At 36.7% G+C, this 12953-nt stretch overlaps 1 protein-coding gene across 1 annotated transcript in view; it reads right to left on the bottom strand.

The window, feature by feature from the left end:
- LOC107724991 (E3 ubiquitin-protein ligase UBR5-like) overlaps nucleotides 1-12953 on the bottom strand; it is a 77047-nt gene that overhangs the window by 26751 nt on the left and 37343 nt on the right. The window contains exons 22-33 of the mRNA XM_016534106.1: nucleotides 11791-11942; nucleotides 11042-11137; nucleotides 10332-10455; nucleotides 10153-10250; nucleotides 9088-9242; nucleotides 8163-8185; nucleotides 7614-7760; nucleotides 7368-7495; nucleotides 6243-6369; nucleotides 6023-6152; nucleotides 4911-5071; nucleotides 2749-2988 (exon numbers count right to left, since the gene is read on the bottom strand). Of these exons, the coding sequence (XP_016389592.1) occupies nucleotides 2749-2988; nucleotides 4911-5071; nucleotides 6023-6152; nucleotides 6243-6369; nucleotides 7368-7495; nucleotides 7614-7760; nucleotides 8163-8185; nucleotides 9088-9242; nucleotides 10153-10250; nucleotides 10332-10455; nucleotides 11042-11137; nucleotides 11791-11942 (1581 nt within the window). The remainder of the gene's footprint in view (nucleotides 1-2748; nucleotides 2989-4910; nucleotides 5072-6022; nucleotides 6153-6242; nucleotides 6370-7367; nucleotides 7496-7613; nucleotides 7761-8162; nucleotides 8186-9087; nucleotides 9243-10152; nucleotides 10251-10331; nucleotides 10456-11041; nucleotides 11138-11790; nucleotides 11943-12953) is intronic.

The following is a 12953-nucleotide window of genomic DNA, read 5'->3' as shown; positions in this document are numbered from 1 at the left end:
AACTCATGTACATAAATTAATAATTTTTTTTAATATACATTTTTCTAGTTATGCCAAGCTATAAAATATTTTATTGGATAGAAAAAGCTCTGTAGTTTTAATTGTGGGGGGCAAAATATAATATAATGCAATATAATGATGATTTAGAGTAGGAATGGGTCACGATTTTCGAATATTCGATTAGCTGATTTAATTATAGAATATCGAATAGGTTGTGCGATTATTGTCTTAAAAAATGTCCCCATGTTTTCCGTGCTGATGCAGTGGTGAACACGTGTTCATGTAAGCAGAGGGTGGCGCTGCCAACAACGCACCTAAAAGCTGTCAAAGACAACAGAAGAAAACATTGCCTCACGCGCACACTGTAGACTTGCGTGGCATAAAAAAAGACTTGCATAGCATATAATTGTTACAGTAACTTGGGACGATGTCAAATAAGCTCTGTGCGGACCACAAACACCCCCGACTGGGTTAGAGGTGTGGCTGAATCCGTATTCAGAAAGGCGCGGAAAACAAATAACGCATTCTACGGAGCCACTAAAGGGACATGATTAGCCGCTTGCTAATGGTAGCCTGTTACATTACAGTACATAACATTTCACTTACCACATAAACAGAGTAAGGAGAGATGACTGATAGGATGATGGCGAATGATTTGCAGATCCTGAGCACAACTGACAAACATCTAATCTTGTAAAATGTGTGGTAAGTACTGCCGAGTGCTGCTCCGTATGTGATCGCGAATCTCGAAAGTGAAAGTAAAAAACAAGCGCGCGTTCATAAGCGATTTCAATGCACCGCATATTAATAACGGCTCCCTGATGCCTACAGTTTACATACAGTGTAATTACCCAAAGATATAATTGCGACAGAAGATATTGAAGTATATTTTTCCTCCCATCTCGTATCTATTCCCTTCAGGGATTCAATTTTTTTAAATGGAAATGTCCTAGCCTTATGAGCAGTTGATTTATGCTAATCGACGGACAGTTGTTAATAAGTGCCGTCATTCAGTTATGTTTATTGTATTAATATGTTTCAGCACGTTACAATCATTATATGGCTTGAGTTAAGGTAGCCTAACTTCTGAATTAAACAGTTTATCATACAGATTGAAAGCATGAATCCCGTCTCTCTCCATCTATCTCTGTTTATGGGTGTTTGTGCGTGCTTGTGGGGGAGGGGTGCGATTTTTGAATAATAATCGAATAATACCCAGCAATTTTCGAATATTATTTTTGCTTGGAATGCCCATCCCTAATTTAGAGATTAAAAAACGCTTTAGGAGTTGAGAAAAAACTTTTTTTTAGTTACGCTGAGCCCTAAAATATTTTAATTGGGTAAAATAGAGTGAAGTATTTATTTATTTTTTAAAATCTTGATCTTTAATTTTTATCCAGTAAAGCACAAATGACTGAAAACATCATGTAAATTCACTGGCTAAAAAGAGAAGAAACCCTGAAGAAGATTCTGCAATTCTGAAGTGTAATGATTATAATTTAGTTCCAAATTTTAATATTGCAGGGCTCCAGACTCATTCTTCCCACTGGTCGCTCTTTTGCGACTAACTTTCTCAGTTGGTCGCACAAGCACATGATTTGGTCGCAATCTTTTTTTTTTTGTGTGCTACAACATGGGATTAATCAATGCATGCTGATGAACTTTTATCATAGTTTATAGTTATATGGAAATGAAAGTGGTTAACATTCAGCCCGTTCTTTTTCATCAGTAGTATTAATTGTGATTTGAATTTTGTGAATGGGAGTTCCTCTTTTGCCATGTTATAAGCCGGGCTTCAGATGCTTTCACTTTCGATTTCGCGATCTTGTCATGTTTTACAAGAAAAGATAATTGTCTGTTTTTCTTTCTTATTTCTACACACCTTTCACTTTTTAAGACTAAAACAAAAGATGGATTCATTGTTATTCTTAATTAAAAAGCACAACAACAATAAAACGGTAAGATACAATGACAAACTAGCTTACAAAACGTTTATTAACAAAAACGAATAAGACGAGGCATGGCATACACCACATGCTGTATTATATACCGACTAATAAAGTACAGAACGTTTAGCAAACACAGAGGAATCAAATAAAAATAAAAATAAAAGAGCCTCCATAGCGTAACGTGAGGTAAACAGCAAAGATAACAAGCTTTTCAAAATGAAAACAAAAAGAAAAGTAAAACTAAACTTGCTGTCGGTGACCGTGCTTGCATGTTTTTTTCCCCCCACAAGAATACCAACATGTTCACCCTCTCTGGTTTAAGAAGCAGTCTTTTACTTTACTTTCACTTGAAAACCATCCATCGTTTCCTCAATATTCGCGTAATTTTTGCTGCACGCAACTTCGCTCTCCTGCTGACGCGGCGAGTATAAACCAGGCACTACACTCGAAGCCTGCGCAGTTCAAACTAATAGCGTGGTTTCGTTTGCCGTTTGATGTTTCTCATATGCAACAGAAATGGCAGCGCTTATAAATCGAAAATTGCGGTGGTCGTGCCAGTGCGACCGCACAAAATTTAGTCGCACAGGCAGAAAAAATGGTCGCAGTCTGGAGCCCTGTATTTACACTCAATTTCTGTAAATTAGAAAAAGCTTTGAAATTAAACTTTGTGATTGTAGCAGATGTACCAGAGGAAACCTAAAAGTCTACATGGGAGGCTTGGAGTCAAAAACGTTGAAAACCACTGAGATGCAGGAAGCTACATGTAGCTACATTTTTGGTCGACTGAAGCGTCACTCACCTGCTGGACTGATCCGGGGAGGGTCGTGGCGGCAGGGGCTCCACAGAGAAGAGCTCCTCGCTGCCCTGTACAGCATCGATGCTGGTACTGGCCAGAGTGAAGGGCGCTGTAGGGCGAGCGATGCCGATCCGCACCGGCACGATCAGGGACTCGGCCACATTGCAGAGCTCTTCCACCGCGTACGGCAACAGAGCCTGGAAAACACGCCTGCACTTCCCGATGGGCTGCGGGATGAAGTTACTGAAGGAAAAGCAAAAGAGAGAGAATGTGAGCATGAGCAATGTGATTATTATTCTTCCATTAAGAAGAAAAGTCAATATATATTCTTATCTCTGTAAAGTCTGACATATGAAAAAATATATATTTTTAAATGGAACAGTTTACTAAACCTTTAGACAAATATATTTTTTTTAACTATACAAGTTCAATATAGTAAGTATAAAATGAATATAATATTTTATTATAGTAGTTATATAATAGTTATATAATAGCAATTGTAATGTTATATTAATGCACCAAATGAGAGGGGTCCCTGTATAGTTTACAGCATTAGTTGATTTTGATTCCCACCAGGAGACTTTTTTTCCTTAAAGGGGTCATATGATGCTGCTAAAAAGAACATTATTTTGTGTATTTGGTGTAATGAAATGCTTTTATGTGGTTTAAAGTTCAAAAAACACATTATTTTCCGCCATTTTAGGTAGGCGTGGTTAACTCTTAACTTTTATAAAGAATATCTCTTTGGTTTTGAGACTTTAGTGTTTGCAACTTTACAGATCTTCTTTATGCACCAAGAGCTTGTAACACTCCAAAGAGAAAGGAAAAATTGAAATCGCATCATATGACCCCTTTAATACCTGAAATATTTACAAATGAATCGATATCAAATCACATAGTATGATAATGTATACAGTGACGTTTTTTGAGAATATTATCATACCATGAAAATCTAATACCGTTACAACCTTAATGTGAAAAACAGGATTTTCAGCAGTTTTGATCATTTAGAGATGTTGATCATTTAGAAGCCTTAGACACTTGCATATCATAGCCTTTATAGGGTTAAAATCAACATTAAACATGAAAGACTACTATATTAGCATTTAATGATAAGATCATTAGACAATGTGTTTTGCATAAGGGTCATTCAGTGTCAAATCAACCAAATTTCAAAAACTTCCCCGGCTCAAATTTTTGATTTTTTTCTGAAGACAGACAGACATGTATAGTGATGAAAGTCAAAATATTAAATGTCATGGATGAGTAATCCACTATTTTGTAAAGGGAGGTCAAAATAGCAATTTTCACCTGAGATTCAGAGCCAAATTACAGAGGGGTAAAAATGACTTCAGAAAGATGGCAGCATCATAACGTTATTTTTACAGAGAGATTGGTTAGTAAAATCTGTTGACTTTAGCAATCTGTGTTGTATTATGTGCAAATGGTGACCATTCAAAAATGGGGAAACAGCACTTTAAGTTTTTTTTCTCCAAAGTTTGCATGCCTGTAACTCAAGTATTAAAGGGGTCATATGATGCGATTTCATTTTTTCCACTTTAAACCGCATAAACACATTTCATTACACCAAATACACAAAATAATGTTCTTTTTAGCAGCATCATATGACCCCTTTAAAGATATTTTAATGCCCTTTTAGATTTTGGGTCTTAACAAACTTTCCTTTTGGCATCTTCATTTTTAAGGCCCTATATAGTTCGGTTGCAGAGATATTGGAATTTCAATATGGCTCCAAGAAAAAAACTTGAAAAGTGCCGTTTCCTCATTTTTGAATGGTCACCATTGGCACATAATGCAACAAAGATTGCTAAAGTGAACAGATTTTACTAACAGACCTACCAATCTCGGTGTAAAATCAACATTATGATGCTGCCATCTTTCTGCCATTTTGACCCCCTACTTCAAAATAGTGGATTACTCGGTCAATATTCATCCATGACATCTAATATTTTGGCTTTCATTACTATACATGTCTGTCTTTCGTCAGAAAAAATATTAGCAAAATCAAAAAAAATTAGAGCCGGGGACCTCTGGTTGAGTTGACACAGAATAACCCATAAAGTATTCACATTTTGCTTTTCAACTAAATTTTACAAAATGCTTACGAAACCCTTTTCTATTGTCATAAGCATGACTGCACATACTTTTTCTTCTTGGAAGACGCCATCTCCACACTGAGGATGACAAATACTCGGGCCACAGAGCGCAGGAACCTGCGTGTGACGATGACGGCCTCCTCCCTGCGACCGGGAGTGTATTTATTCTGCAGCTCCTTCACCAGGGTCCCCAACAGCGTGTCAATAAACTGGAGAACAACAAGAGCAAGAGCAGACAGTTAGCAAAACTGCTGCTATTACACTGAAAAAATCATGTAGATATAAACAGATTTAAAAAAAATTCATAATAAACTAATCAAGATTAGCTGGAAAAGTAACATGCAAAATCAAGGTTCCCACGGGTCACGGAATTTCTGGAATATCATGGAATTTTAAAAGGTCTATTCCAGACATTGAAAGTCAGGGAGTTTGATATTTTTTTGTCCAAGTCATGGAATATCAGGGAGGGATTTTTGTTTGTCGCTTTAAATTTTAGTTTCCATTTATCAAAATGTAATTTTGTAATTTTTTATTGCATTGTTTCACGCGTTTTGCCTATTGTTATGGTTAGGCCGCTATTTTTCAGCGCCATTTTATTCCCTTCCTGCTTGTCAACTGGCAATCTCTTAAGTCAAATGCAGTCACCAGGCTGTACCTGTTAACTAAGGCAAACATGCCAGGAAAATGTAACTTTCAAGAGCTTTGGCTACAAAATGACCACTTCAAAACTGGGTGTTAAAAGTAGATGACAGAAAAGCAAAAACTAAACGACTGAATGGTGAACTTGATGACAAACAGAAAATCCTTCAGAGCGTTTAACAAGTGCATTTAATGGGTAAAAGCAAAAAAAAAAAGTAGTGCGTATGCGTGTTTAACTTAGTTTTATACTAAAAACGTCTGTGAACAAGTAAAACAAAGCTTGCAAATGGATAGATTTAAAATACTGTCTGTGGCTGGTTTTTGTCTGCTCAGTGCTAAGCACAACAGCAGCCTGTTTTTCAGTTCATTATAGGTAATTGAAATTCAGCTTTTTAGTCAGTGAAAGTCAGGGAAAAGTCAGGGAATAGTCAGGGAATTTGACATTTGGCTTAGAGTGGGAACCCTGAAAATAATGAAATATTCATGGATGTAAAAGCACAACTGCAGTTTCTTTGACTCACAGTGATGTCTGGTGCACACTTGACGATAAGGCCATGTGTGAAACAGTCCAGCCTGATGGTGCCGCTCTGCTGGTTCAGGTACATCTGCTCTTCTGGCAAAAGGTGAGCGATTCTGCTGCTGGCACTTAGTCTGAAACAATACGACACGTTATGTCCACAAAAACGTCTTGAAAGCTGAATATGTACAATGAAATTTGCCAATGTTCAATGTTCTACTCACGGGTCTTTGTTTTCCTGAGAGCCGAACATTATCATGGATTTCAGTGCGTTCCAGTCCTGCAACACACGCTCTAGAGCCAGCTGGGCGAAGCGTGGAGGCTCCAGGTCATGATCCGGCATATCTGAGTCTGAGAGAAAGACAGACACACATTAAAGAACACAAAACAAAAAACAATGTTCTCCATACATTCACTAATCAATCATGCACAATAAAACCATGAACATGTTGAGTTGTACTGGCTCAACTACAGTCCTTCTTGACGGATAACTATTAATTAAGTCTTTCAATCAGGTTTTAAAGCTTTACATAGCATTGAATCGGCCCTGTTAATAATCTTAAATGACATTTCTCACGACAGATTCAGGGAAACCCATGGCTCTTAGACCTAAGTGCTGCATTTGATTTAGTTGACCACAACATTCTTCTGTGACGCCTGGAGTCTTGTGTAGGACTTTGTGGTATGGTTTTACAGTGGTTTCGCTCTTATTTGTCAAATAGGTGTTTTACTGTTTGATTAGGGCATTACTGTTCTTCTGACATTCCTCATGGTTGTGGTGTTCCGCAAGGTTCAATCCTTGGCCCTGTGTTGTTTTCCATGTATTTGCTCCCCTTGGCTTCTATTTTTTTAAAAATATGGTGTCTCTTTTCATCTATACGCTGACAATACCCAGCTTTATCTTCCCCTACAATGTAATAATAAGTATTCTCTTGGTATTTCCCAGTCCTCCATATCTCCATTTCTTTGCAGCAAAAGTTTAAAGCATTGCAAACACAGTTTCATGTTGCCCCTAGGAATCCAGGCGCCAGATTTATAAAACATTCTTAAGAATAAAAACTGCTATTTTTCTACTTCAGAGAAAAAATTAAGAATATTTTGTATACCCCAAAAAGTAAAGATCTTTTTTTCTTGCGATTTTCTAAGAAACTTCTTAAAAATGATCATAAATAACCTCCTAAATTTAGGATAACATCCAACTTGACTTAAAATCACAAAGGTAAAATATCAAATAAAATAAAAATCAATGTATTTTTCATTGTATTTATTGTTTCTGATTAATTGTTGTAATTAAGCCTTACAAAATAACACTACATATACATTTTACTATCAAGAATGTGCACAATTACTCTGAAGTGAGACCAATGATTGATAATGTAAACAATGATTATTCATAATGCGAGGTGGTCGATACTGGCAATGCTCCACGCTCTGCCTTGCAACAGTCTGCACCAGGAATAGTAAGATGTGCTCTCCCCTGCCAGACACAAACAGTGACACAGAACACTGACTGGATGTTGCCCTGATGACCCAAAAATATGGTTTGACAACAGAAAGTTGGAGCAGGACTTAAAGTACTCATTCCTTGAACATACCTGCTGTTAGGAGTGGTAACTAGATTAGTGGTGGTCAGCAGCCTGTAGAGCAGATCTAAACGAGCTGCTTTCTGGCCCGCGATGAGGGTCTTGCATTTACACTTCTCCCAGCAGTCACAGTATGCAGTGGGAGACGTTCGCTTCAGTCTGGAGATGAAACGAGAGATTACGGTTTTACAACCTAGTGATCTACCTTGCTGCTTTCTAGGGATTATTATAGCCGAAACGTAACCACATAAGTAATAGTTTTGGAAAACTTTAAATTGGCAGCAACTTGTTAGACTTCAGTAAGTACAGCGCGCGCTGTAGCCTGTATCATTTTATATACAAGTCACGAAAGAAATTACGAGCATGCAATGTCGTAGTTATGTGGTCAGTTAAGTCATGAAGTTAGCAAAAAGGCGATTAAAGCTACCTTAAAACTGTGCATGTATGTATTTGTAATATGAGTCACATTTAAGAACATATCTCTGAAATGCAGTGGTTTTCCAAACTGTCCTGGAGCAGCCCAGCACCATCTCCCTCTTAAAGAAATAGCAGCCAAAAAACCTAATGACCAACTGCTGTGATGTCTATTAATCAAAGATCAAAAGAAAAAAAGAGGAAATTAATAACTTTTGTAGCTTTAAGGATTCACCTATATTTAATTTAGAATCTAGTGTTTGATAAATGTATTCAATTTCTGTATATTTCCTAAGGGCACAGGTAAATATTTAAGTTCACTTAAATTAAAAGTTATTTTAAGTAGTGTAATAAATGTTAAAACTGACAGCTTTGTTATGTTGAATGGCTAATCAATGGTTAAATATTAGGGGAAAAAACTATTTCATAAAGACATCAGAGTGATACTGGCCTTCAGTAATAAAAAAAAAGATGCCATTATACAAATATTAAAAATATACTGTCTTTATGTTGTTTCTACATTAATTTAAAGATTGAATGTGAAATTATTGCAATGTAAAAGTATTTTTAAAAACTTTAATGTTAGGTAGGATTAATCGTGATTAATTTCAGAAAAAATGTGCGGTTAATTAGTTAATTTTTTTTTATCGATTGACAGCACTTACTAAAATACATGCAGTCTACAGTTGAGCAGTAATGGTTTCTCTACATTTCAGTGTTTTTGAAAAGTACAGTTTTCAGTAATAAATCAACATTTAGCTTGCATCATGTCATCTTGATTTTTTTATGCAAAGCTTGTAGCAAATCAGTGTTATTTTTGTATTATTTATTCTACTATAAGTATTTATTCATATTTTCGTACCGAGCCGTACCATGCAGTGGAAAAGCGCCATTAGTCTCCCAGTGCCATTCTATAAAACCATTTAGCTCAGTGCTTCTCAACAGTTTTTTTATGTAAAGAATAAATATCTTTAAAACTATTTAATGCAAAAAAAGCAAGCTTTCATTTTTCTGTATGAATAATATTATACACTTTGAAAATCAGACAAATAAATTTCACTGGAGTTTGTACCTGGTTGATGTGTTCAGCTCCGGTCCAGGTGAAGCTGCAGGTATCGTTACAGCACAGGACGTAGAGGGGAGAGTCATCTGGGTTTGTGCCTGAAGGACAGATCATCTCCATGAACACAGATGCTGCATCCTCTTTCTCTCCAAGACCCAGTTCACCTAAACCATATATGAGATCCAGATCAGATTTATAAACAAAAAGGAAAGGAAGGAAGGACGTGTGGCCAAGTATGGTGTCTCATACTTGGAATTTGTGCTCTGCATTTAACCCATCCAAGTGCGCACACACAGTAGTGAACAAACACGCACACACACCCGGAGCAGTGGGCAGCCGATACTGCGGCGCCTGGGGAGCAGTTGGGTCTCACCTCAGTCGTGGTATTGAGGGTGGAGAGAGCGCTGGTAATTCACTCCCCCCACCTACAATCCCTGCCAGACCTGAGACTCGAACCTGCAACCTTTAGGTTACAAGTCAGACTCTCTAACCAATAGGCCACGACTGCCCCCAAACGGCATCTAATGGTCTCTAAACATTTCGAAACATGGCAAATGCATCTCAGCAAGTTAAACCAAGGTTATTATAGTTAACTAAACCCATTAAAAATATTTGTTACTTGAAATAAAATAATGTTAACTGAAATTAAATAAAATATTGAAAAGAAAAAAAGAAGAAAAAAAAAAAAAGTAAAATTGTGTAATTTTTCGTTTTCATTTAGTTTCACTTGAAGTCCTAAAATAAATAAATACAAACTCTGTAGACATTTAAAAAAATAAATAAACTAAAAGACAAAACCCCAAAATTAAAATAAAAAACTGAAATAAATATTGAAAAAAAACCTTAAAATGACTTAATCTCATTTTCGTTTAGTTTAACTTGAAATACTAAAATAACAAAAATTTAAATAAAAACTATAGACATTTAAAAAAAACTAACAACTAAATTACTTAAACTTTAAAAAAAAAAATAATAATAATAATAATAATATATATATAAAATCTAATAAAAAACTATAATGTATATTATTAATTCTAAAATAACACAGGAGTTAAACTGCAGCCATATACTCACCTTTGGCTATTTTCTGTGCTGCTTCTAAAACAGTAATGGCTGCTGGGTAAGCTCTCCCGCTCACCGCCAACATGAATGGAGTCATCCCACGAGCATCCCTATCAAACAACAGCAAAACAAACACTCAAGGTCTGCTAAAGAGAGGCTGGCTATCTTAGAGCAGCAGGAGTGTGCCGTACTTGGCAGAGAGCAGCTCTCTTAAGTGAGGTCGCAGGACGACGCTGTCACACATTAGCTTCAGAATCAGGTGTGCGTTGGCCTTCCGGTCTTTAGATTCCACTACTGATGGTTCAGAAGAAGGTCCTTGAGAAGACATGGGAAATATTGAAAACATGCTACAAGAAAGTTTTATAAATGACAGCACAGAGCAGTGGATCTCAACTGGAGGGATTGTGACTGAAAAACAGGTTGCATGTATATTCTAATTCAGGGTTATTTTCATTAACTGAAACCACAACTTAAAAAAAAATTTTTTGTTACTTGAAATATATTAAACACTAAATGAAACAAAATATAAAAATATATAAATGTATATAAAAAAATAAAAATAAACTTATTTTATATAGTTTTGCCAAGGCAACATTTCCATTTGATTTAAATTGAAATTATTAAAATCACTAAAAAATATATTTTTAATTAAAAATAATAAAAGACAAAAATTAATTACTACAACTTTAACTAAAATTTAAGTAAAATCATAAATTATTAAAACAAAATCTAATACAAAATATTAACAAAAACTATATTATTATAATACTAATTAATTATACTAAAGTAACACTGTTCTTATTGGGTCACCATGGATGTCCAAAGCAAAATCTGGGTCCTGGAGTAAAACCAGTTGAGAACCACTGGCGCAGATTGTCCTTTGGGAGGCCGGTTCACATACCTGGGATGGTGGAAGTGCTGGGTCCCTGGTTAGTGCCTGTGGAAGCCGTGGTAAGGGAGCCCACTGCAGGGGCCAGGATGAAATCAATGTCACCGTCTAGCGGAGAAGATGGTTTTGTGAGACATCAGGCTATCACATGCATGCAATACATCTGTTATGACTAGGGATGGGTATCGTTTACATTTTATCAATACTGATACCAGTACCGATACTTATCAATACTGTTAGATACTATTTGGTGCAAAAAGATATGATGTGAAAAGTTATTTTAATACTGCTGAATTTTAGCAACTGTATTAAAGTTCTTCAGTCAAGAGCAGCGAGTTATTTTTCTCTGTGTTTTATTTTATTAACATTAAATGAATAGTTCACCCAAAAATGAAAATTGTGTCAACATACTGCATATATTGCATCTGATACTGGTGTCGCTTAGTTTTGTAACATTAGCCCACACTTTCGAATGTTTCACTCTTGCCGCCATGACTGATTGCACGCAAACACACACCGCACATGCGCATGGATATGACACATGCACATCGAGCAAACGTCGGCCACATCATTCAGTGAAGGAAAATGACAAGCAGCAGCTTCTAATTCGCCATTAACATTGAAATATACGGAGATAAATACGCAAGTATTGATAACAGTATCGTTTGTCCTGAAGCTTATCGGCAGTCCGGTATTGACCCAATTACGTAACGGTTCTAAGTACCCATCCCTAGTTATGACTCAAAAACCGCTGAACTCACCAGGATCCATTGGTGGAGGGTCTGGTACCCAGCTGGGAGGTGCAATAGGGGGTGAAACAGGGTCTTGGTGGTCGCTGGAGGAAGGGCCAGATTCGTGGCGGCCCAAACCTGCAGCGCGGAGGGAGCGTCTCATCATCTCCCTCAACCGCAAGCTACAGAAACGAGAACAAAGAACGTGACACAACTGTACACCAACAAAAAAAGTACAGAAGCAGGAAAGCCATTTTCATCATGTTACAGGGCTCTAGACTGCGACCATTTTTGAGAAAGAAAATGTTAAACGTTAAAATTTGACGTGGCCACATTTGTGCGAGTGCACGGTCTGCTCTACTCCAAGCGTCTGCTATGTAGGGCTGTCAAACTGGCTGAGAAACTAAATTCAAATTTTGTACTTAAATATTATCAATATTCGAATTAAATTCAAATTTAAAAGGCATAATTTCAGTTAGGGGTAAAAAAGCTTTTGGCTTCTCTCTTAAGGCCACAAGAGGGCGCATCGAGCAAAATATTACTAATTCACGTTTCTTCAAAGCAATAAAATAACACTACTACCTTTGAAAAAAGTGCATAATATTGGCTTTCTAAACGTGCGGCTCTCTTGTGGGAGACGCGAGTGCAACGGTGATGGATGTCTCTATAGAAAATGCGATAAATATGCATTCTGTGTGAACGGCTTTGTTTCGGTTTCGCCATAAACAACATCTTCTCCGCATTGATGTTCTCTTTTTCCACAATGTTTTGAATGAACAACGTAGCAGCGGGCACGTTTCAAAATCAAAACATGTTGCGGGAGTTTTATATGAATGTATGTCTGAAAGGAAAGGACTGTCTTCAGAAAAGTTTCGATGGTATTTTCATTTTATCTGATTAAGACGCGTTCATGAATGGAGCTGATTTTATTACAGCCGTTACTGGAGAAACCGCTAGATCTACCGCTCTCAAAGCGCCTCCTGCTGGCAGACAATCAAATTGCATTTTAAATAAGCCCCTCTTCCGGCAACATGTTTTTGTTGTTGCTCTTTTTCTTTTTTCTTTTTTTTTCTGCAGCAACTCAGAGCACTTTTCATACTCTTTATCCTGGCTAAAGCATATTTGTTTCAATCTATAAGAATAATCAGCCTACACTACCTGTCAAAAGTTTTTGAACAGTAAGATTTTTAATG

The sequence above is a fragment of the Sinocyclocheilus rhinocerous genome, unplaced genomic scaffold (genome assembly GCF_001515625.1).
Source record: "Sinocyclocheilus rhinocerous isolate Xijiao unplaced genomic scaffold, SAMN03320098_v1.1 scaffold5141, whole genome shotgun sequence".
In the NCBI taxonomy this organism is placed as follows: Eukaryota; Metazoa; Chordata; class Actinopteri; order Cypriniformes; family Cyprinidae; genus Sinocyclocheilus; species Sinocyclocheilus rhinocerous.
This window is presented reverse-complemented; position numbering and strand designations above follow the sequence as displayed.